General features: G+C 36.8%; 1 protein-coding gene across 1 annotated transcript; it reads right to left on the bottom strand.

Moving 5' to 3' along the window:
• Positions 1-9,507: 9,507 nt before the first annotated feature.
• Positions 9,508-11,317, bottom strand: LOC133731998 (CBS domain-containing protein CBSX5-like). The gene is made up of 2 exons (XM_062159455.1): positions 10,871-11,317; positions 9,508-10,552 (listed from the first exon to the last, which is right to left on the bottom strand). The coding sequence occupies exons 1-2, from the start codon at positions 11,203-11,205 to the stop codon at positions 9,673-9,675; spliced, it is 1,215 nt and encodes a 404-aa protein (XP_062015439.1). The 5' UTR covers positions 11,206-11,317; the 3' UTR covers positions 9,508-9,672.
• Positions 11,318-23,579: the final 12,262 nt, after the last annotated feature.

The following is a 23,579-nucleotide window of genomic DNA, read 5'->3' as shown; positions in this document are numbered from 1 at the left end:
GACAAGGTTTTGACAGTGTCTGTTGATAATGCTAGTGCAAATAAGGTGGCGATCTAGTATCTACAAAGGAAGATGGCTGGATGGAAGAACCCCCCAATGTTTGGTGGCAAGTTCATGCATGTGAGTTGTTTGGCTCACATCTTGAACATTATAGTTAGGGCTGGTTTGAGAATTATGGATAGAAGCTGTGCTGTAATCCGAAATGCTGTCAAATATATTAGAAGTAGTTCTAATAGATTGGATTGCTTCAAGGTGTGTGTTGAAAATGAGACGCTTGAAGGCCACATAGATTCTCAAAAGATTCCATCTTTGGATGTTTCAACGCGATGAAATTCCACGTTTTTTATGCTTGACATAGCTTTGGAGGTAAAGCCAGCTTTTGATCGGATGAGTGATGTGGAAGAAAATAAGTACAAAGACTATTTTGATGAAGATGAAGAGGTTGAGGAGGAACAAGAGACTGAAATACAAGTTCAAAGAAAATCAGTTCAACCAAGAAAAAGAGTTGGGCCACCAGTAAAAGCAGATTGGGATAAAGCTGAAATCTTTGTGAAGTTCTTGAGGGTTTCTTACGATGTGACAATGAGAATTAGTGCAACCAAACACCCCACTACTCATAAAGCTTTTCATGACATTGTAGCAATCGAAGCTGAGATTGATGCACTCTTTGTGCCTCCGGAGATGAGTGATGGAAGTGAAACTGAAGAGCTAATGATGGAGATGGCAGTGAAAAAGATAGCAAAGTTTAGGAAGTAGTTTGGAACGATTGATGATATGAATCAGTTGTCGTTAGTCGCCCTTGTGTTAGATCCTAGGTTCAAGTTAAAAAACATTAGTCACAAATGTTTAACTCATCTCCAGTTTGACGCTGCCAAAGCAAAGGCCAAGGCCAACGAAGTCAAGGAGTTGTTGGTATCCTTAACTGATCTTTATAGATCATCAAGCAATGCCTCTTCAAAATCTAGAAGTTCTAGGAGCAGCACTGCAACAAGCTGCGTCGTTTCTAACAGCACAAAAGCAACAGCCACATCTTCCAAGTCCAAGTCCAAGTCTAAGGAGAAGACCAAGAAAATGCCCAGGAAAATGGCTGAGATGTTAGAAGGTTGGCAAAGAGCCCTAGCTAAACCGGATGAAGTTATTGTTGAGAGTGAAGTTGACAGGTATCTACTTGATCCAATGGAGAATCCCAAAGATGAAGAATGGCAGCTGCTTGATTGGTGGAAGATAAATGGCTGCAAATATCCAAACCTTGCTCTTGTTGCAAGGGATGTACTTGCAATCCAAGTGAGTACGGTTGCATCTGAGTCCTCATTAAGTACTAATGGGAGAGTCATTGACCCTTTTAGGAGTTCTTTAACTCCTACAAGTGTGGAAACATTGATTTGTTTGCAAAATTGGATCAAAAAAAGAGATCAATCCGACATTGAATATTATCCAAGCCTAGAAGAGCTTGAGTTTTATGAAAAAATGGAAAGAGGTATGCTTGCTGCTAATTGTTGTTTATTTTTTTTTAGATGGTATTTGACTTTCACTTATTGTACATGCTGTTTCACTTGTTCCAGATGTAGCAAAGGGAAAATAAGTAGCTGTCGAAAGTGAAGATGACCCAACAACAGGAGCTGAAACCTCCAGGTGTGCAAAAGTCTTCAAAAAAATGCTGTTGCAACTCCCTCAACAGGAGCTGCTAGAACCTCAAAGTCTGCAAAACAGGTGTTGCTGCCATCAAGAAAATCTAAAGGTATATCAAAATGAGTGCCTTACTGCCTTTTTTTGTTTTTAGTCCTATTAAGTTTCATTGGATTCAAGTATAAGTTGTATAAGTTGTATTGTTGTAATACATTGTGTCATTGTCTTCCTCCACTGAATTGTCAATTGTGTATTTGTGTAGGGAAAAAAAATAAAAGAAGAAGAAGAGCAGCTGCATAGGCTACATAGCATTCAGCATGGAATTGTTGATTTGTTTCTTCATTCGTTTTTAATTTGTTTTCTTTGTTGAGACAATGAGAGTTGCTGAGTTGGAGAATTGCTTATTTCAGTTATTTGCTTATTGAGTGAACTTGGTGGCTTATTGAGTATTTGAGTTAATAAGTCATTGTCTTATTCGGTTAATGACTTTCAGACTTTCAGTTTTATTGTGTTGTTGATTGTTTCATTTTGTTTTTTTAATACCTTCCTGGCTTGCTGCACATGTGGATTGAGATTTGAGAATGAGTAGGCCCTAAGAATGAGAAATGAAGAGCAGCTTTTATACTTTTATTTGCAGGCTGCAGCATTGCAGAAATGCAGAAACGTTTTATAAATTTATAGTCTTTAATCTTTAATTGCTGCTAGTATTGCAGATTTGCAGGTTGCAGTTCTCAAGTCTCAACTTCTCATTGCAGATTTGCACTTTTGTAGTATTTGTAGTTTTATACTTGTGTTGTATAGCCTTGTTGTTTACCTGTTTACTCTTGCATTTTTGAACTTTTGATGCCAAGCATGTAGTATAGTCTTGTGGCTTGTATACCCTTCTCATTCAGTTTTAAACAGCAGCAGGCAGCAGGCCAAAATGCAGGACAGTTTCAGGCAGCAATAGGCAAGCATGAGTGCAGGACAGTTTTGGTGTTAAAATGCAGTACTTCTGCTAACTCTATCACGAACTGAAAGCCTGGAGAAATCGACCCAGATATTCTCGATCCGGGTTTAGGCCGGTCCCTGTGTTCTACATATCCAAGCCCGGCCCGAACTTCCTCTGCCAGTCCCAGTCCCGGTCCCTTTAAAAACAGTGTTGGTCTGGGACCGTGCCCAGCCCTACTGGTTGCTATTATTTCAATGATTTGCCTAAACTTTCCTTCACTTGGAATCAAAACGTAGAATGTCGTGGTTTACCAACCATAGGGCACGAATAATGAATTAGCTTCGCAATCTGATTGTATAGCTATTGAATTTCACACATAAGTTAAAACATTTTTTTTTTTTTGTGATTCTGGACTACAATTTTTCTCTATCCCACCCCGATGTCTATGAGATTTGACCCCATGACCTCCACGGTATTAGTTAGGCTAACTAACCAACAGGTTGTGGCTCACCGATAAAACATCTTTTATATGATAAAAAAATCTAGATATCTAACTCAAAATTAATTACCATTCTCTTACAAAAATTTAAATTATTTTTTTAATGTGGGACTAAACTGATTAACATAAACACAAGATGAAGTAGATACCTCCGGCATATTCTGGGAATATCTATCTTCCAATCAGTTACTCATATCATCATCTCCCACAAAAATCTCCGGCATGCGTCAATTGATTCACTTTAATTCATTGTCTTCCTCAAAAGTAGAAAGGATCCTTCTATTAATTTCTTATTTAAAAAAAAAATTATGGTCGTCCAATATTATGAAAAGAACGTGTCAACAGCTTATCACCTCACAGTTCAAATCATGTTGTGAGCCTAAGATTTAAGATTCCTTGGAAGATTTTTCTTTTGCTGATTTTGATTGGTACGGCTTTGAATATGGTGACAGATGATCACATTCACACCCCAGATTCGGAGCTGCATTAGCTGAAGAATAGATTATAGTTAACTGAAATAATCACTCTCAATTTCACAGAAAAAAATAATCAAAATACAGATCATCAATCATGCCTGTTTCTTTGTACATTTGAAGCATATTCATTATTCCTCGATCAGTCGTTCATTCAGTCTAAATTTTTTGGTGTTAATTTATTGTCTAATTGTTTGATAATCGTTTTTCCTTTAACACCCAGCCCGTTTTCTCTCTGAGATATTAAAATGAAGATAATATTAGCATGTTGAATTCGTGTGTGGGAATCATAAACTATTCGGTGTCTTCAGTATCTGGCTATGCACCATCCAACTGCTGCTTCATCATTGATTTTGATTCTCAATCATTGATTTCGATTCTTATATCTAATCAAACAAACATACAACTAGTCAAGGCTCAATGTCTCCCCCTTGTATTCAACAGTTTCATTAATCAAGGCTTGAGGACAGCTGCACCAGCCATTCTTTCAAAAAAAAAAAAAAAACAAAAAAACAAACATACAACTAGTAATGAAGTTATGATCATAAGGCGCTTAAGTACCAAAAATTGTACAAAAGAGTTTACTGTGCCTATGATCGACACATTAATGTTTACGGTCTACTAGTAGATCGATTCATAAAACACTGAAATTATAATTTTTTGTATATCCATATAGACGAATTTGAAAAGATTAATTTGGCAATCTATGTTCGCCATGTCTATTGATCAAAACTATTCAGGTCATTTTCAACAATCTACCGATTATGCAGAATTTTATCAATAAGATTTGAAGTATCTAGAAAACCAATAGTACGGCCGCAATAGCAATGTGCAGAAGCTTCCAAAAGATACTTATGACTTTCTAGACAGATCGAGCACATGACTTGTGGCCCAAGACCTGTAACAATTTTTATTTTTTTTCGACAAAGGACTTGTAACAATTTTAGAATAGTCAAAATGTGAGGCTGTTCGTCATATGCTCCGTACCTATTACACGCATCAGACTATGTACGCATCAATCTGAAAAAAGATTTATATTCTTTCAAGAAACAAAACGACATGCAGATATGTGAGGGCGTGAGGCTGCAGTGCTCGACAGTCTAGAAAATATATTAATCGTGGTGATGCATCAACGGACCCACAGCCAGCCGAGAGCGTGTGAAAATGAGGAGAGGGAGCTTATCTGCTTCAAGAACATGAATGAATGATTGAGGTAAAGAAGGAGAAGGTCCTTGATTTATTTCTTGTTGTTCGCATTGATCAATATATATGTCAAGATATTGACCTACGTCTTAAAAAATTCTTCTTATGTACTGATAATCTCAGTCATTGATATCTATAGTCAATTCTTTTTTAATAATTAAAAAGTAAATTTGATGTTATCCAACTGTTCATTGCTGTTAATATAAATGCACGTCAATGCTCTGAATATATTCCTGTAGATATTTCATGTAAAATATTGTGGTATGGTAACTAGAAAATGTAATGAAATGGAGATGGAGGATATGAGGAAAACAAAAGGATGTTTATCGCTCTTTCAACTCAGAAGAAAATGACTCGATGAGAATTGAATGGACACTTCCATCACTTTTTGTCTAGTCGTTCGGTTGCCTTTTTTGATTTGTTGCTAATTAACTAAATGTAATCATTCCATAATTTTACAATCCACGTCTAGTTAATCAGTAATCTTTTGATACACTAAATAGTTATATGATAATATTTAATAATGCATTTCACAAAATTTATCTTTCACGCGTGACATGTTGTTAGTGTTTTATTTAAATTATTTTCTTCTCACTTATGGATTGAAATTTAAGCTTTAGGTTTGGAGTTTAGAGATATATATAGCACCTTATTCCATTCACAAAATACATGTGTCAAAGCCTGTAGTTTATAAACATTGAAAGAGGAGGGTTAGTAGTCGATAACTTGGATTAATTGTTTGATGGTACGTACCAATTCAATGCTAGCTTATTTAGTAGTTTGTAGTGGTTCCACTGGGAATCAAACCTTAGAATGTGGTGGTTTACCAACCACTGGAGAAAGGCATCTCTAAATAGATCCTTACGATCTGGGTTGTTGTTCATTGGTTTTGTTATTGATTAGTAATTAAAAAGAAAAATTGTAATTGGTGCATGCTTCAAAACAACGGCATGTTGATCAAATTAAACCTAGCTAAATTGGGATCTCACAATCTATTTTGGGGTAACAAAAGGGGGTCAAAACAAACATACAGCTCATACCTTCATGTTGGCCAACAGTCAATTAATATTTTTCACTTAAACTGTTTGCTATTCTTGGCAGTATTTGAAAATTCACTTGCTAATTGAGTTTTACTCCCGGGTTCATGCATATTAATGAAGAAGCAGCCAACGCCGGCCCACTTGTTTTGACCATAATCAACTAAAACAAACAAAAAATAACCTTTCTTTCACGATCAGATACAGAAGCAATCATATAAATAATCAAAATCAACTTTATATCAACGTGTTCTTTATGAACTGATTTCTCCCAACCACTAAAATAAAGACCATGAGCGGTGTAGAACCGTAGAAGGTAGAGGATTAATAATTAAAATGAGAATTTTAGCCCTGAGATGGCGACTGTTTTATTTTTGATGTATGGCCGTGACTAATAAAAGCGGTATTTCATTACTCTACAAACAATTAACTGTACCATGTTCGATCACCATGAGCTTGATTAAAAGCATTTCAGGTAGCCAGGTTTTTATTCCATTAGCTAGTTTTAGACCAAATGACATTATTACCTACGTAGCTTCATAATTCGGAAATAAGATCCAAAAAGATGGAGTGGAATCGGCCGGAAAAGTACAGAAATATTTATAATATTGGAAAAGTCCAGATTTGATAGAGAGACAAGACATGATTTGTATCGTAGACTTCAACGTCGGAATCGGCGGTGGGATGGGAGCTGTCGTAGTCCGTACCTGCAAGTGAAAGATACGTACACGAGAACTAAAACGACATGTAGTGCGTGATCGGCAGTGCTGGATGACTTAGATCTGTGAAGAATAATACAGAGGATGAAACAAACTTGGAAGATAGATGAAATAAACGACAGGTAAGATCGAGCCAGCTAGCTACGAATTAGGGAGTGAAAATGTGAAATGAAGTGTGGCTTAGCTAATTTGATTCTTTAACGAGGTCAGGCGTCAGGGCCTTGTGCACAGACCACATGCACATATGGTGAGGGATGAACGTGAAGGGGTCTGACTCGTATACGATAGACGGATAGAGTTGAGAAGAAAGGTAGGGCTAGGGGCTAGGGTAACCTTTTCTTGATAGTGATCTTGATGTGCTAATATTATCCATACAGACGGCCGTACAGTCATTCATTGTTGTTGTTGTTGTTGTTGTGTCGTATGAGATGATATGTATAAACATAGCAATCCTCTCAGTCGTTCAAATATGTCGTCTATATGTATGTATATTTGTTTTGGCTTTGGCTGCTGCTATACGTACTTGCTGCTTAATTAGCAAGTCAGGCAGCCATGCATGTTTCTCGTGTGGCAGCTTTTGTTCTTCTTTCTTGGGGCTACTTAGGAACTAATAAGAGAGAGTCGAGGCTGCGTCAGCTCGATCTAGCTAGTTTGATTTTTTAACGTGAAGGTATGATTTGCGGGTGATGATTGATTGTAAGACTAAAACTAGAATAGATAATATGTTGTTCATATGCATGTGATTAAAATTCAGGATTGGTAAAATGCTAAGAACAGTCGCCCACGTGCATGTTTAAAATTTCTCTTAGAGAATAGATATATGTCGAGAAAATATCTTGAAAATATTCAAAATTTCAAACTAGTAACCAGCAGATGGTCGCTGAGAACTCGATATACATGAACTAACTATACTTGAATTTTGTTGTAGATGCATGTGTTGCTTGACACAAATTGAGTGTGGAGAGAGACAGGGTCACAAAAAAAAAGAAAGATATATGTATATACACACACAACAATAAATAAAGTTAAGTAGGCGCATAATTCACTGCTAGTAGTACCGGGACCTTTTGAGAAAAACTTTAGACTTACTCGTCAAGGTTATTATTAGGGAAAAATTCACCACCGGTGTCTGGACACTTAGGGGACTTTCAGAATGATACCTGAACTTACAAAGTTATCAATGTGATACCTGGACTCATTTTTTCGTATCAACATCGTACCTATGACCAATTTTCGTAACGGCTCCGTGACGGAAATTGACCGTAGGTATCACATTGATACGAAAAAATGAGTCCAGGTATCACATTGATAACTTTGTAAGTTCAGGTATCATTCTGAAAGTCCCTAAGTGTCCAGACACCGTTGGTGAATTTTTCCCAATTTTGCATGTGCGATGCACGTGAGTCACTTAATGAAGACAAAAGGACCGATTTACTCTCAAATTCTTTCTTTTTTTTTCTTTATTCTTCTTTCTTTCTTTCTTTCTTCTTCTTCTTTTCTGGTTTCTTCTTCCCCTGATTTGAATCATTAAGATTCAAATTATCTTGCTCGTCCGATTCCCACCGCCGATCGCCGATCAAACACCGCCGCTGCGTCTCAATCCACCTTCATGCACCACAGATGTTTCTGGTTCCCCCAACTTCAAATCCTATAGCAAATTGAAATTGTGCATTGAAGCTTCACCGCTCACTCCGAGTTCATCCCCGCCGCCGCCGCCAATGACTTGACCACCACCACTCTCGTTCTCTCCTCTGACCCCCTTTTATACACCATTGATCAGAAACTCAGACCGCGCCAGCCCTCCACTCTCAAATCACAGCTCCAATCCCACCCCTCCATCCTCTCCTTCGTTCCCGACATGCAACACCACCTCCACAGTGGCAGCTAGTCGAGCTCGTTGATTGCGGCCTTGGCTTTCTTGATTAGCCAATCGACGACCTTGCTAGGCTGGTCGTGGCCCTTAGAATGTGGCCTTGAGCCTCCACGATTTCGCTAGCGGTGGAGGAAGAAGCAGTCCTTATCCCCAAACCCAATCGAGAAGCAGCGGAGGACGACGTTGTTGTGCGGTGGTGGAGGTTGTTGTGGTCAAGTCATTGGTGACGGCGGCGGGGATGAACTCGGAGTGAGCGGTGAAGCCTCAATGCACAATTTCAATTTGCTATAGGATTTGAAGTTGGGGGAACCAGAAACATCTGTGGTGCATGAAGGTGGATTCAGACGCAGCGGCGGTGTTTGATCGGCGATCGGCGGTGGGAATCGGACGAGCAAGATGATTTGAATCTTGATGATTCAAATCAGGGGAAGAAGAAACCAGAAAAGAAGAAGAAGAAAGAAAGAAAGAAAGAAAGAAAGAAAGAAAGAAGAATAAAGAAAAAAAGAAAAGAAAAGAAAAGAAAGAAATAATTTGAGGGTAAATTGGTCCTTTTGTTTTCATTAAGTGACTCACGTGTATCGCACGTGCAAAATTGAGAAAAATTCACCAACGGTGTCTGGACACTTAGGGACTTTCAAAATGATACCTGAACTTACAAAGTTATCAATGTGATACCTGGACTCATTTTTTCGTATCAATGTGATACCTACGGCCAATTTCCGTCACGAAGCCGTTACGGAAATTGGTCATAGGTATGATGTTGATACGAAAAAATGAGTCCAAGTATCACATTGATAACTTTGTAAGTTCAGGTATCATTCTGAAAGTCCCCTAAGTGTCCAGACACCGTTGGTGAATTTTCAATGTAGGTGTGTCCTATCATTTTCAGTGTCCAGACACCGTTATTATCTCAACAAAGTTTGTCATGCTAGGTGTGTCCTATCATTTTCAATGTAAGTTTCAGTTTTCACAATGGGATAAGTCTAAATGGTGCAGGAGTGTGCAGAAATGCGTACGTTAGGATCAGAATATGTCCAGTGTCAGTTTCCTTCCAATTCGAGGAGCTTAACACAAGATAAACGGAAAAAAAAAAAATGCAAAGTCTTGAAGGTTAAGCTGTTCTGTGTAAACAGATCACTGTTGTCATATGGTAATTCTGATTTTATTTCTCTCATTCCTGTAAAACTCTGGATAAGTGACCCTAGCTAGCAGTGATGCTGAGGATTAACCACTCACACAACGAGTTCACTGGAAATCATTTCATCATGTGAATTGCCAAAACTTTACCACAGACCCTTGTCATTTAACATTCTAGATCATGGTCTCCAAGTGTTCCCGGAAAACCTCTAACATGCCAGAAAAAGTGACAATACCCACCAAGTTATAGTCATCCTCAATGACCCAGACATAGTTCACTCTATGAGCAATTGCCTGAATCATCACAGCCACTAACGAACTCTTTGGATGACAAACTATGGCCTCAGACCTCCTCACCATTCTAGCCGAGTAGCTATTTGACCTACTAAATCTTCCCGCTGACCTGAGTTTGGTACTATTTAGAGATCCAGAGGACTCCTCATCTGATGAAGAAGAAGAAGACGACGACACTAAGTTTGCAGAAGCATTAGTTGCTGATGAGTAATTTTCCAAAGCTCCTTGTAACTTCCTCTCCTTCAATCTCTCTGTCACAATCTTGATCAAGTGCTCAGGTGGTCCTCCACAGTCAATGTAGTCCATGAGCTCTCCGCAAGACAGAGTGGCGATGGCTGCAGCCACCGACTCGTCACAGCAGGCCAGAGTGAAAGGCGAGATCTCACCGATCAACACATCATCAATGTCCACAACAGCCACTGAGGTTTGCTGCTCGAGTGACTGAGATATGAGCTGGACCGCCGAGCTTGCCGGAGAGTGGTAGTTGATGGCCAAGATGTCTGTGGTGTTGATGATCCCAAGAGAGTCGATAGAGAGAGCCGGCATGGGAGAGAAGACCCCAATTGAGCTCAGAAGGAATCGGATTACGTCTTCCTGTGTTAGCCAGCAAAATTCTTGACCGTTGTGATTGGTTGTTGTGGTCATGTAGTTTGTGGATTTTGGGAACTGTTTTCTTCTTGAAGTGCCGCTTAGCCTGTTCTGAATTGGTACCACCAGGTTCTGGTTTCCTTGGAGAATTAGATCAATGGCTTGCAATAAGCTGTGAAACAGAGTAAGTAATTTAGTTTTGGGTAATTGGTTGACCTGTGGTCTGATTTGGGAATTAATTAAATAAAGTCATAAGATTGGCTGCTGGCATGGGAAAAATTTAAGAATTATTACGTAGCTGGAATTTTAAGAAATTGGTTCTAATTTTGAGAGATGAGTGGCAATGAAGACTTTTTTTTACAGCAAAAGGTAACAGAGGTGCAAATTAAGCCTTGTAAACTTGAATTTACCATCAAATCTTAGAAAATAAACCCTTCAAATTTGAACAAAGCAAGAAATTTTGAATTATAGGTTGGAATTAGATAAGTACCTGCAAGATGGGTCAACGTGCATAACAGTTCCCGGAATCTTTGTCAAGATTTCAGACACCGGTGCCTTCAGCGCAGCAGATGGAGACGACAAGTTGTCATCTTTGGAAAGATAGCAAATCACATCGACCATGCACAGCTTCCCAATACACCGGCACTGGTCTCCGGCGAGACTCTTGGAGTGATGGTTGCAATCCCAGACGCTGATGAAGTTGTCTTCCGAGATCCTCAAGGCCTCAACGGCATCGGCAACGGTGGCCGAGATGGAGAGAGACCTCAGAGCCGGCTTGCCCAGACAGAGGTCAGATACCTCGTGCCTCAAAAAGCTCACTGCCATGCAAGAACTGGAAGACAATGAAGAAATGAAGAAGAAGATGGTTAAGAAGAGGCAGAGAGATTATGGTGGCGGTGGTGGTGATGTTGTGGAGCAGAGTAGGGTATTTATAAGAAGCTTTGGGGTGGCGAGAGACAGTTTTGGGAAGCTTTTGGGTTTTTTTTTTTTTCTTTGAAAGGAGCTTTTGAGGTATAGTAGAACTGGAGAAGGTAACAAAAAGTGTGGGGTCAATTATGATATATAGAGAAGGGAATCAAATCACAGAATTTGATTTCAAATTTTTCAAAATTGCAGAGCTAGGCCATTTACTAATTGTTTAGCTAACCCCTTCATTTTTGACAGCTAGTAACAAAAAGGAGATACATTTTGACTGCTCAGTGACTCCCCGCTTGCGCTTTCAAAGCCGATAATGTGTCGTCGTCTTATGGTTTGGTTTAGATTTACCAGACTTACCGAATGTTCTTGGTCTGGTAAAATGGATTTATAAAATCACAAAAGTGAAAAAACTGGTTTTTACCGACATATTAATGCATATAGATTCGTTTACAAAATATATAGTAATTTCTTTAATAATGCTAAGTGAGCAAATCTCCCATAGAAAATAGAAAAAAATAAATAAATGAACCACGGTTTCAAGTATCGCTTAGAATTTATAAATTATTTTATATAACAATAAGTGACACATCATTTAATTATAGTTTCTAATTTATCTAATTATTAAAAGTTATTAGGGTTGGACCCTATCCTTCTTTGGTTGAGATATTTTGCATGACATGAATGCATGGTATCAATAGTTTGTGCATTCATGACGACAACTTATACATAGGAAATTGGTGCATAGTCAAGTGTAGCATTGGGAATAAATGCATGGCCAAGTTTGTGTATTGACATTCTAGTGTTCCTAAGAAATTAATATGGGAGATGGGTGATTGATTCATAAATAAGCATGATGAAGTGATTCTAGAGGCTTCTATCAATGGCTATAAATAGAAGAAACTTGTATAGAGGCAAGCAAGATGACAAGAACAACTCTAAGGGCCTTCAAGATGTAGAAGCAAAGTTAGTTCTGTTCAAGGGTGTGATAGTTCTTAGGCCATGTTTGGTTCACGGATTTGAGGAATCAGGAAAGAAAAGTCATTTATTTCCTTTGTTTGGTAGGCACAAACTTTAGAAGTATTTTCCTTACAGAGCGGAAAAGAAGGGGGAAGATCATTTCTTTCAGACCTCATAGGGATTTTCCCTTCTCCTTTCCCAGTATTTATTACGAAAATTTTGGATAACAATATCCCTGCTCAAATGTGTTATTGCCGAAATTGGTGTATTTTTGAATTTTCATGATTTAATTTTTATTTTAAAATACACGGGTATTATTGAAACATTGATATATTTTTATTTTCCTTTCCTGCACCAACCAAACATTGGAAGAGAAATCAAATGGTCTTTCCTGATTGCTTTCCATGCTTTACCAAACATAGGAAATGAAACTTGACAGGAATTTTAATTTCTCATCCCCATAGAAAAGACAAGGGAATTGATTTTCCTTCCCTGAACCAAACAAGGCCTCAGGGTAGAGTGATTTTCTAGGATAAGAGATGGTGTACAAGGAGTATCTTGTTGCATACATGCATGGGTTCTAGTTGGATATAATCTTGAGTGGTGTATATCTTGTAGTTGTGTATAGTGAAGATGAAAACTCTCCGAGAAAGTGGGCATGAATTTTGGCCAAACCTTGTTAAATCTCATTATCTTCTTGTCTTGGTTATTCATCTTTACATCTCTTCTACTAGTACTTGCGTAGCGGTGAGATTAATTTTCCAACAAAATTGAGTACCTAAACTGTCACATGAGATATAAACTAGATAAATAGTTGACCTAACATCATTTCTACATTGTACTAGGCCAATAGAATGTGAAAAACAAATGATATAGCAAGATCAAAATCCTACCGAAAATCAATCCTACATTTTTTTTTTCTTTTTAACATTAGAGGATATTGTACCTTCTAATCTAAGTCTAACACAATTTTTTACCATCTCTCACTATTTGACTAATCCTAAGAACTTCTTATACCAGTCCTACAATTATCTATTATCAATTACAGTTAAAAAATTATATGCGTAAGTTATTCAAAATATATATATATATATATATATATATATATATATATATATATATATATATAGACACACACACTTATTTTTAATAGAAATGATAGCTGGGTTCCAAACCCTGTCAAAAAAAAATAAAAATAGAAATGATAATTAGTTGACTTCGTAAAATACCTGGACCCACAAATTTGTTAACAAATCACCGTGATCCATCATTCATGACAACAATAGTATATTAAGAAACGATCAACAGTATTGTTCATATTGAACAAAATAAAAAATAACCAGCAGATTCTGTGTTCTTCTGTGTCCATCAATTCTCCAGATCATACACACGGTTTCGACACACGTTTAAATATTTAATCTTGACTGAACTAGAAGAAACGTGATCTTTTTTTTCCAGGTGATCTGTTTTTTTTCCAGGTAAGCAGATTGATATATACAGAGGCGGAGCCAGAAACTTAGGATCACTGGGGCACAAAATAATAAAATAATATTAACAAGAAATTTGTGATTAATTAAGAGGCGATACATGTTGCAACTATGCTTTTCTATTTTACAAGAGTTTTCCACATCACTAAAAAGTATCAACTAGTGACGGAGTTAGAACTTCATCATATATAGGTGAGGACTTTAAGAAATTGTAAAGAAAAAATTTAGAACTCTATATATCAAATTTTAATGAAAGTTCCGATAAAAAAATTTGAGAGAAATATTGTAATCTAAAAATAAGATTAATTTGGGATAAGAATATTGTTCAAATTATGTCAAGTTTATAATAGCAAGCCACATAAAAAAAGTAGTAATATTAATAATAATTAGTGCTGCAGGAGAGCATTAAACCTTGGAAAAAATTTAAATAAAAATGACTGCTGGTTGCTAGAATCGAACCCTAGACCTTAATGTAGCAAAAACATGACCAACCCACTGCTCAAAGCTGGCTATTTGTTATTTTGGTAACTTAATTATTTATATAGTGAAAAGTTGACTGGGTCACGGGACCCAGTGTGCCCCAATGTGGCTCCGACACTGAATATATAAAGCATCTCTGGAAATGACTTTATGACTTTTTGTTCTTTATTGTCCACGAGCTAGCAGGGACCATTTGTAAAATAAGTAGACCATTTGAAGATTTTTTTTTTTTAAAAAAATTAAAATAGAGGATTAGGCGATATTAGCACATCGTTAGCGGTCTTTGCGCAGAGCGCCTACCCTTCCTCTTAATGACCACTACACCCGGAAACCCACCGCCCGTCCCTCTATTTAAGTTTATTGAATAAAAACAAATAAAAAAACAATGGGGGAGAGGAGGACATAGACCAAAACCCCTCCGAAAAACAAAAAAGAACAACCCGAAACAAAAACTTGGGAGCTACTAAGGACACCCAAAAATAAGAACCAACAAAAACAGTCCTTTGGAAGCCAAAAAACAACAAACCAGAAACCAATGACAGAGGCTAGGCCAATGCATTTGCAAAGGTGACTTAAATTACTGAAGTGCATAGCAAATCAAGCTGCTTTATCAACTCCATGTAGCCACTGATCATTCAAAAACTGAAGCGGTAGTTGGGAAAACTCGTTAATCACGAGACTAGGCTGCAATTGCACAAGGAGGACACGAATCCCACCAATGATCCCCCACATTATCCACACCAAAATTTGCTAAGCAATCAGCGACACTATTACCTTCCCGAAAAATATGTGAAACTTTTACGTTCATAGTAGCAAGAGTAGCACGTAGACCATTTGAAGATTAATTAGCCAGTCATTAGTTAATTGTTGATTAAGAGGTCGGTTTAGTGATTGATAGATCAGTTAAATCATGTTTAAGTCCGGCAGTTAATAACTGATGATGGTTACAATTAGGAGAACCATGGCTGCTAATGCTTTGAATCAACAAATGTCGTGCTCACTATCACCTGGCATTGATGGGTGCCATAACCGTGACGGGATGAAATCACCTGTGTCTGATTCTTGTGTCCTAATTCTGTCACTTCAACATGATTGATCCACAAAGATTAAAAAATGAAACAAAAGATTAAGAAAATATTTTTTTAATCTCTGTGGACCAATCATGTTAAAGGGACAGAATATGAATAGAATAATGGGGACATGTGATTTCATCAACGGTGACTATAGTCACTAAATGCTTCAAATAATTAATTAAGTCTTTATTATGTGGTAGTCTCGGCTAATAGATCTGAATTATTTACATGAGAACCATTGCATATGGTAAAAAACTTACATTAAATGAGCATCAATATCCATAAATTAATTAATATGTGAATCAATAATATTAGCTTGAAGCAGAGTATACGTGGTGGTACGTGATTATACAATAAAAATTTTATTTGAATATCCTTTTAAGCTTAGGATCTAAGTTATGCTAACCCAATCTTAATGAACTTTTTACATACCTTTAGAACATGTGAATCCAATTACGATTGCTTATATGAACGTCAAGGTCTTGGATTAGACACGATCAATTGTTTGTAGCAAATAAATGGATATTGATTCACATACAATTTGCACATGTGAAAACATGGCTTGTTCGGAGCCGAGCCCGTACGATTCATGTTGATTTTCAATTTTAACTACCACGTATAATAGCTTCTTGTTGGTTGTTGGAGAAAATGGATTTGACAAGTAATTATTTGGCTAAACAACCTCTTTTATAAAGGAAGAAGATTCCAAACTTTAAATTACACTTATATAAAAAAATAAAAAAATATAATGCGAATCGGTAACTTGTATATTTATGTTATCTAATGACCTGACCAACTTTTAAAGAGTCACTTATGGAGTCACAGATCATGCATATGGTTATTTTTTACAGTCTTTTATCACATATTGAAGCAGGTAGTTTAACGAACTTTTATAATTTACTTTGATCCATTTCTAAACCAAGTTTTTAGTGAGACAAACAATTAATCCAACACTGAAAATTTGTTTGCTTTGAAGTAGTTGGTAAAGCCGAGATAAGACGGGAACAGTCGTCGTACGTAGTAATCTTGTTTAAATCTTCTATAAAAGACAGACTATGAAACGGTCTTTTTTGTTTATAGCCGTCAATATTCAATATTGTTCTGCCATTGCTCATTCACCACAATATTCCATTTTGCTGTCTCCCTAAATTAGCTGAACCTGCAGTGCTTTACTGCAAGAGGCAAAAGCGAGTCAGACGAGATGTATTTCTAAATCGATCTCTTGCAAAACACCTGTGGGTTTTTTATTTATTTTTAATTTTTTTAACGTCACTAATTTTCGATTCATATGAAATTAAACAAGTCATATTTGGTACCTCACCATGCTAGCTAGTAGTACGACAGTGAAAAAGCTACTAACAATCAATTAATAGGAATTACCTACAGTCAAGTATCGAATCAATTATTTATACGTATGATTAATATTTTGAGATTTTTTTTTATATATATTTGAGGTTCGGGTTTTGATCTAGGGTTTTATTTCGTTTGATTTGTAGCTAAGCCTGGAATTTTTGTTATCTACATAATTCCACATGTGAACTAATTTTATCTTGATCTCTAGCTATAAGTAAACATAAAAACTTAATCTGAATAAATGTTTGATTCATCTTCAAAACAAATGCCGGAAAACACCAATAATAATGTCAACATCAATCCTCTTCATTATAGGTACCAAACCCTAGCCCTACTGTTATAAATTGAGATGTCTTTACCTTCTTCAATAATTGTATTGCACAATTAATATTCGAATGTGCGTACAGTAGTTATGAGTACAGATTTGATATATCACTAGATATTAAGGCCGATCAATATCCATCGTATATGATATATCGACCTCAAGTTTCCAGACCGACCATTTCGTCCATTTGCAGCTTCGATCTGCACGGCTTGAAACCGGAAAAGGGTGCATGTCCAAAGTTGTAATAAAGAAGAAAGCGACTGGGAATGGGCTGTTCCATCACGTACTGCTTGTACTCTACGTTAACATCGAGCTAACGTGTTTTATTTTGCTTAATTATTACATTCCAAAGTTTTCACAGTCGTTATAAAAATATAAAAACGCAATGCCCCTAGCCATAGCTAGTTACCGATTAACTATCATTCATAAAAAAAATCTGTGCCGGAGCCTCAACCAAATCCGCGGCTAACAACTAAGTTTTTTGATAGCCGTCAGAAACAGGAAGAGTCCAACCATGCCATTATCCACCTTCGTTACTAGAAACTTCATCCTTGGTACCCAAAACAGACCACGTCCAGGATAGCCGCCGCCACTACATCATAAAAGAAACAAGAAACAAGACACATATAACACTACTAGAAAAATGGTCAAAAGGAGACTTAATAGCTTAGGGACATATCATGTGTATCTATTCATACGTTTGGCACATATTTGAATTTGTGCTATACGTAGGTGTTCCTAATTCCATTTAGAAGAAAATACTTCATATGTGCCAAAAAATTTCTAGTGAGATTCACAAAATTGAATTTACACTATATCATACGAACCGATCTGTGTTATAATATTAATTTTATTTATGCCAAATAGTTTACTGGTTGTGGATTTAATAAGAACCTCTAAAATGAAAACTTTCAAATTAAGTGTTGGATGACTGATATGTTAAAAGAATAATGTTTCAATTAAAATTTAAAACATTCATTGAGCTGTTAAATTAAAAGTCTTTATGAAGTCCTTATTTTAAATCTCACTTGAAATTCTCATGTAATCTATGCCTACATCACTAAATTGACTAAACAAACTTGGTGCTAGGCGTCTTGTAAAAACATGGCTATCACCTTCTTTGGCCAGATCTTCCAACCTTTTCACGATTACAGTTCACTGTGCCATCGACTTGAGAATCAACTAGATTGGCTTGTTGGTTTTTCCATCTTCCGATCCACAACAAATCGAATGAAACCTGGCAAAAAAGAAGTGAACACTTCGCCATAGGAGGCTTCGTGTTTGGTTTTCTTAAAACCCACATTCTGCTCTCGCTCGCGGCTACTAATAGGGTCTCGGTTGATTGATACTCAGATGTTCATCACTAGGGACGTTCTATGCGAACCTCAATGCTCGGGTACAAAAGCCTAATGGATATTAGCCGCCGCCACATTTTCTCTCAAACCCTAACAAAAAGCTCTTAACTGACCTTTCTTTCTATCAGATACATGTTATATATCTTTTCCATTAATGACTTTCAACTATTTGGATAAAACTCATTGAAACCATTTAATTATTTCCTTTTAGGTATTTCGATCTACTTCCTGTATGATTGACTGATCATTTTGATGCTTAGTAAGTTAGTATGATCAATGGAGTAGCTTATATTATATCCGTTATATAAAGCGAGAGATGATAACATATCATTTGTAGAAGTCCTTTTTGAATTCGTATATGTATTTTTCACATGCAACATATATATGCCAATATACAATTAATAGCACATAGGAATCAAACATGCAGACATTATAGATTGTCGAGCAAGTGGAGAAGAAGTGCTATATAGGATCTGAAACAAAACTATGTATACTTAACTACTTTGGTCATCTGGCATGGTGCTAAAAACTTAATTAGCTAATTAATAACCTAATTCAATGAAGTGCATTGCAAATTCTTAATTAATCTATTGCATTTGATGCTTGTCAGTCCAAATTAGTTGCTACAAATTAGAAAAGAAACACCAGCCAGATCATTTCACTGAAAAAATTAATCTTTTTGGCATATACAGCCAGTCTTTCCATTAGTACAAGGACGTATAAATGTACAAATTGTGTAGGTCCAATAATATGAAAAGAACATGCATGTCTATATATAGCTTATCACCTCACAGTTCACATGATCTTCATTCTCAACCCAAAATTGAAGATTCCTTTTTTTTTTTTTTTATACAAAAATTGAAGATTCCTTGAATATGTATACAGATAATTAGATAATATTCATACCATTACTACACAGAACTATATAGGATGCTGAAGAATAAACTTGAGTTGTTTAATGTCGTCATCTTGTTTGCGAATTAATTCTTACTTATATATTTTTTTTAATTGAGTTTATTTGTTTTCCAAGTTGATGCGTACTTTTCGCCTTTAGAACAAGTTGTTTGATGCATGCATATTGATGAAGAAAAAAACAAGGGCCGCCGGCCCACTATTTTTGAATACATATCAACCACAATTGAAGAGGGGCCTGCAGAGTTGCAGCTGCTAAAAGTAAAAAACGAAAGCTGCAAAAAATTTTAAAGGTCGATCATCTGTCTCCAAGAAGAAAGAAAATGACATAGCTTGCTTATTTAAACACCAGCTGCCAACTGACGAAGGTCCACAGGGAGGAAAACATTCAAAGTTCTCGATGAAGCAGAAAAAATATGAACCGCAAATAAATTTGCGCCTAACAAAACACGCATTTCCAAGAGCTTAAAACAAAAATCGACGTCACAGTTTTACTACATACAACTGGAGAAAAACAGAAAGAACAGGGAAAAAAATGCAAAGTACTACTTCTAATACATGAACGTCAAACATCAAGAACCCTGTTAGCTAGTTAAGTGATTATTCAAAACCAAATTTAGATACGGCAACTCTTCGTTGAATAATATGATCTTATAAGTTACTTTCACTCGCTGGCATGTAGTGGGTGAGTTAGTGCTTGACAGAGTGTAAATTAGCTAGTTTGCTCATATAAGACGACAGATCGAATTAGAACCAGCGAGGATCGAGCAGGGATCATAGGCTGAGAAGAGAAGTGGCTTATCTCTAATATTATCTAATAATCTATATGTCAGATCTGACCTTTTACGCCGTCAGATCGACAGCCGACCCTACTGATCACATGGATGAACATGCTTGAATGATACTGATCATAGAGTTCAAAGTTTGCATTGTAAGAAGTACGTACGGCTTTCTTGATAAAGATATATGTCCGTTCATCTTCAACATACATGAAAACCAGGTAATAATCATCGTTCAAATATTACGTCTCCTACTTGCTGATCCGTTTTCTAATGTTTTTTTCTTCTTTTCGGGTCATGAAGAGTTGGTTGCCAGATCTATTTATGTTTTATGCGGGATTAATTGCAAGTACAGCAAACTTATTTTAGGATCTTTATTGTCATGAAGCGTATATACTTTTTTTTCTCTCCAACAAAATATTCCGTCAGACGAATAATTAGAAACTCTAAGAAGAGTGCAACTCTATGCACATGCATTGGCATCAATATTCCGCAAGTGAACTTACGACTTAAACATATCCGGCAGCGACAGCGACTGATCTTAACGGATCAAACCTCTCTGTCATAAACAGAAGTACTCCACAAGACTGGTACTGGAGACGTCCTAGCCCCGCGTCTTAAAGTGAGAGGATAAATGTCCCTTTGATCATTTGAACTTTGAAGGGCGATGACATTTTAGATGCTTTTCCAGATAACAAAATGATTGCTCACCTAACATGTGTTGATTTAGCGGACTAGAATGATCGAGAAGCAAAAGTTTCAATTGACAATATATTTCATATCTATCGTACGTTGGCTAGCTCGCTCCCTCCACTAGTCTATTGTTTCCGTGTGACCTGTGGTATAGTTAATTATTGTGAAAATTTATGTAGTTGATTAATTTTTTGACTTTATAGTTTATATTAAAAGTTCATAACTCGTTTTGCTGTTTTTGGCCTTGTAACCCTGAAAAAGAAAGCAGAAAAAGTTTCGTAACATTAATATAAGGGAAATTCTAGTGTAGTGGTACCCACATTTACAAAAGTGAGAACAAATTTTGTTGTCAAAGTTGTAATTTGAGTCCTACTTTGTGTAATCTTAGTTCTAATAATGGTAATTACACATCTTACGACATTTTACAAGTTTTTGAACAAATTTGTTGTCAATGTTGTAATCTTAGTTCTAATAATGATAATTACACCTCTTACGACATTTTTACAAGCTTTTGAACAAATTCGTTGTCAATGTTGTAATTTTTGTTTAACTATATGTAAATAGTGTAAATGAATATGATAACTTTTGTTCTCAATGTTGTAATTTTAGTTCAAATACTTGTAAATTTTTGTTCAAATAGTTGTAAAGAGGTATCTCATACCCACCAGTACACTAGCTTGTCTCTTAATATAACAGCTTGGTGAGTTATGTCAAGCACAAGAACTGCATCAGTCGATATTCATATAGTACGGTTGTTAGGATTTGTGATTTCTAAACAAATAATTTCTTCGCTGTGGTGATTTCTGGTATTATTTCAGGATGTTCTTTCGATGTTTATTGTAATTTGAGGTTTAGGCTCTATGCCCTCCTTGTATTCTGCAGTTTCATTAATCAAGACTTGAGGGCAGCCGCACCAGTCCCCTTTAAAAAAAAAAAAAAAAAAAAAAATTCTTCGCTGTGTAATTGATCAATAACCCTTGGTCTGGTAGTGAGAATTGAAAATATTAGAATTTATTTTTTTCGTAATTAATGATTAAAAAATTATAGTTACTCACCCCTGGTCTAATAGTAAGAGCTGAAATCAAACCAGTGTTGTTTGGACCCAAAATGAACATTTTGGTCTGACAAGGCATGTGTTGGAGAAATTGAGCCAATGTCAGTGGCTCAAGCTATATATTGTCGACAAGCTCGAAATATATATTTAGAGGCTAAATAAAGCCTACTATGGAAGCATGGAAGCATGAAAAGTTAACTTTAGCACATTTTCCTACTTCGGCTAGGAGAAACCGAGCTAAACAAGGAAGAAGGGGCGGCAGACTAACCAAATGAAATCTAAATGAGCTAAAACTTTCCAGATTAATACTAGACATCCCAAGGATAATTTCTTATGAAGAGTGACAGAGCTAGTTTTGAGTGGAAGACCTTCAAACAATCAGTCCAATTTTCTACAGAAGCAAAACTGGAAAACTGGACCTGTAAGAGGTCCAGCAGCATTTCCGGCCCAACCGCATGGAATAAAGCTCTGAAACTTTGTCAGGATGATCTACACTCATAGTGGAACATTTTTTATGAAGAAGTTGAAGGCTCATTCTGAAGTCTTGTTGGAGAAATAATTGAAGGAATAAAGGGGCAGAAACTGACCTAAAACCAGCTTAATATTCACATGTTCATGTTTCCTACCCACATGAAGAAAGCTAGATGCTTTTCTTTTTTTCCTTGGATATATTTTTCTACTACAATCTCTTTAATAGATCATCATCACTTCCATGTTTCTGCACCTTCATGCTTTGCTTTCATTTAATCATTTCTCTATCTTTTCCATATTTTACAAATCACTTTCATACTCCACTTTCATTATTTTTCTTCCACTCACTATGTCAAAAAATGCTTCATACCATACCCCTCAGACGACAGAAGACGTTTTTTCTGTGGTCTGATTTTTTTGAACGTCTTCAGACAACAGATTTAACTATTTATGTCGTCTAAATGGTATCAAAATCAACACCAATTCAACTTTTTCAAGTTTGTTATAATTTAGAGAATTCAGACAACAGATTCTGTTGTCTGAGTAAAGGGAAAAATTTATCGGGACAAATTTTTTTTTTTGGTTGAACGTACTAAAACTTAATGTGAACTATTTGCCAAAAAAAAAAAAAAAAAAAAAAAAAAAAAAAACAGCAGATGCCTAGCCTATACCCGAGTTTTCTCAACACTTGGTCAAAAAAACATAAAGTTTCTTTCTCAACCCTAACCACACGACAACCGACCTCCTCTTCATCACCCTCATCCTCCGCCTCCGCTCCCATCCTCCTTCTCCGGCTCTGACGCCGGAGCTCCGCGGAACTCCACACTCCCGATCCAGCTTCTCTCTCTCCTTGGAACTTCCAACCCGTCTCGGCGTGAGGCATCTCTGCCTCTCCGGTCTTTCAAGCCCCACCCAGCCCCCACTGCCGAGCTCCTTGCCCAGCAACCTGCAACTAGAAAACCCGTCTCCTGACTTCGTCCCCCTGAAGGTAATGGTATTCTTCTCAGTTCTCACACTGACTCCGTCCCTCTCTCTCTCTCTCTCTCTCGTCTGCCATCTCTTCCTCGTCGAAACCAAATTGGAGCTCAGATTCTTTAGCTCTGAGCAAAATAAATCCGCTCCCCACGGATGGGTAATTCTCTCTCTTTCTTGATCTGTCGATTGCTTTTTCATTATTGCTCCCTCCCAAACAGAAAATCTGGAAAATTTATTGGAGAAAGAATGACAGTGTCTCTTTCCTCTCTCGTTGATTTTAACAACGTCGATCTCTCTCTGTTAGGTTCCAGTGTCTCCCTTCAATTAAGTGATTCAAAGTTTTGTTTTGTGCGTGGGTGTGAATTTG

Source organism: Rosa rugosa, chromosome 2 (genome assembly GCF_958449725.1).
Source record: "Rosa rugosa chromosome 2, drRosRugo1.1, whole genome shotgun sequence".
Taxonomy (NCBI): Eukaryota; Viridiplantae; Streptophyta; class Magnoliopsida; order Rosales; family Rosaceae; genus Rosa; species Rosa rugosa.
The sequence above is the reverse complement of the archived record's forward strand: the minus strand, read 5'-3'. Positions and strand labels throughout refer to the sequence as shown.

What these genes read in the sequence shown, in the direction of transcription:
- LOC133731998 (XM_062159455.1), bottom strand. Translation starts at nt 11,205, where the DNA reads ATGGCAGTGAGCTTTTTGAGGCACGAGGTATCTGACCTCTGTCTGGGC. An exon ending in CACGTTGACCCATCTTGCAG is followed by an intron (nt 10,553 to 10,870) that starts GTACTTATCTAA and finishes TCTGTTTCACAG; the next exon opens with CTTATTGCAAGCCATTGATC.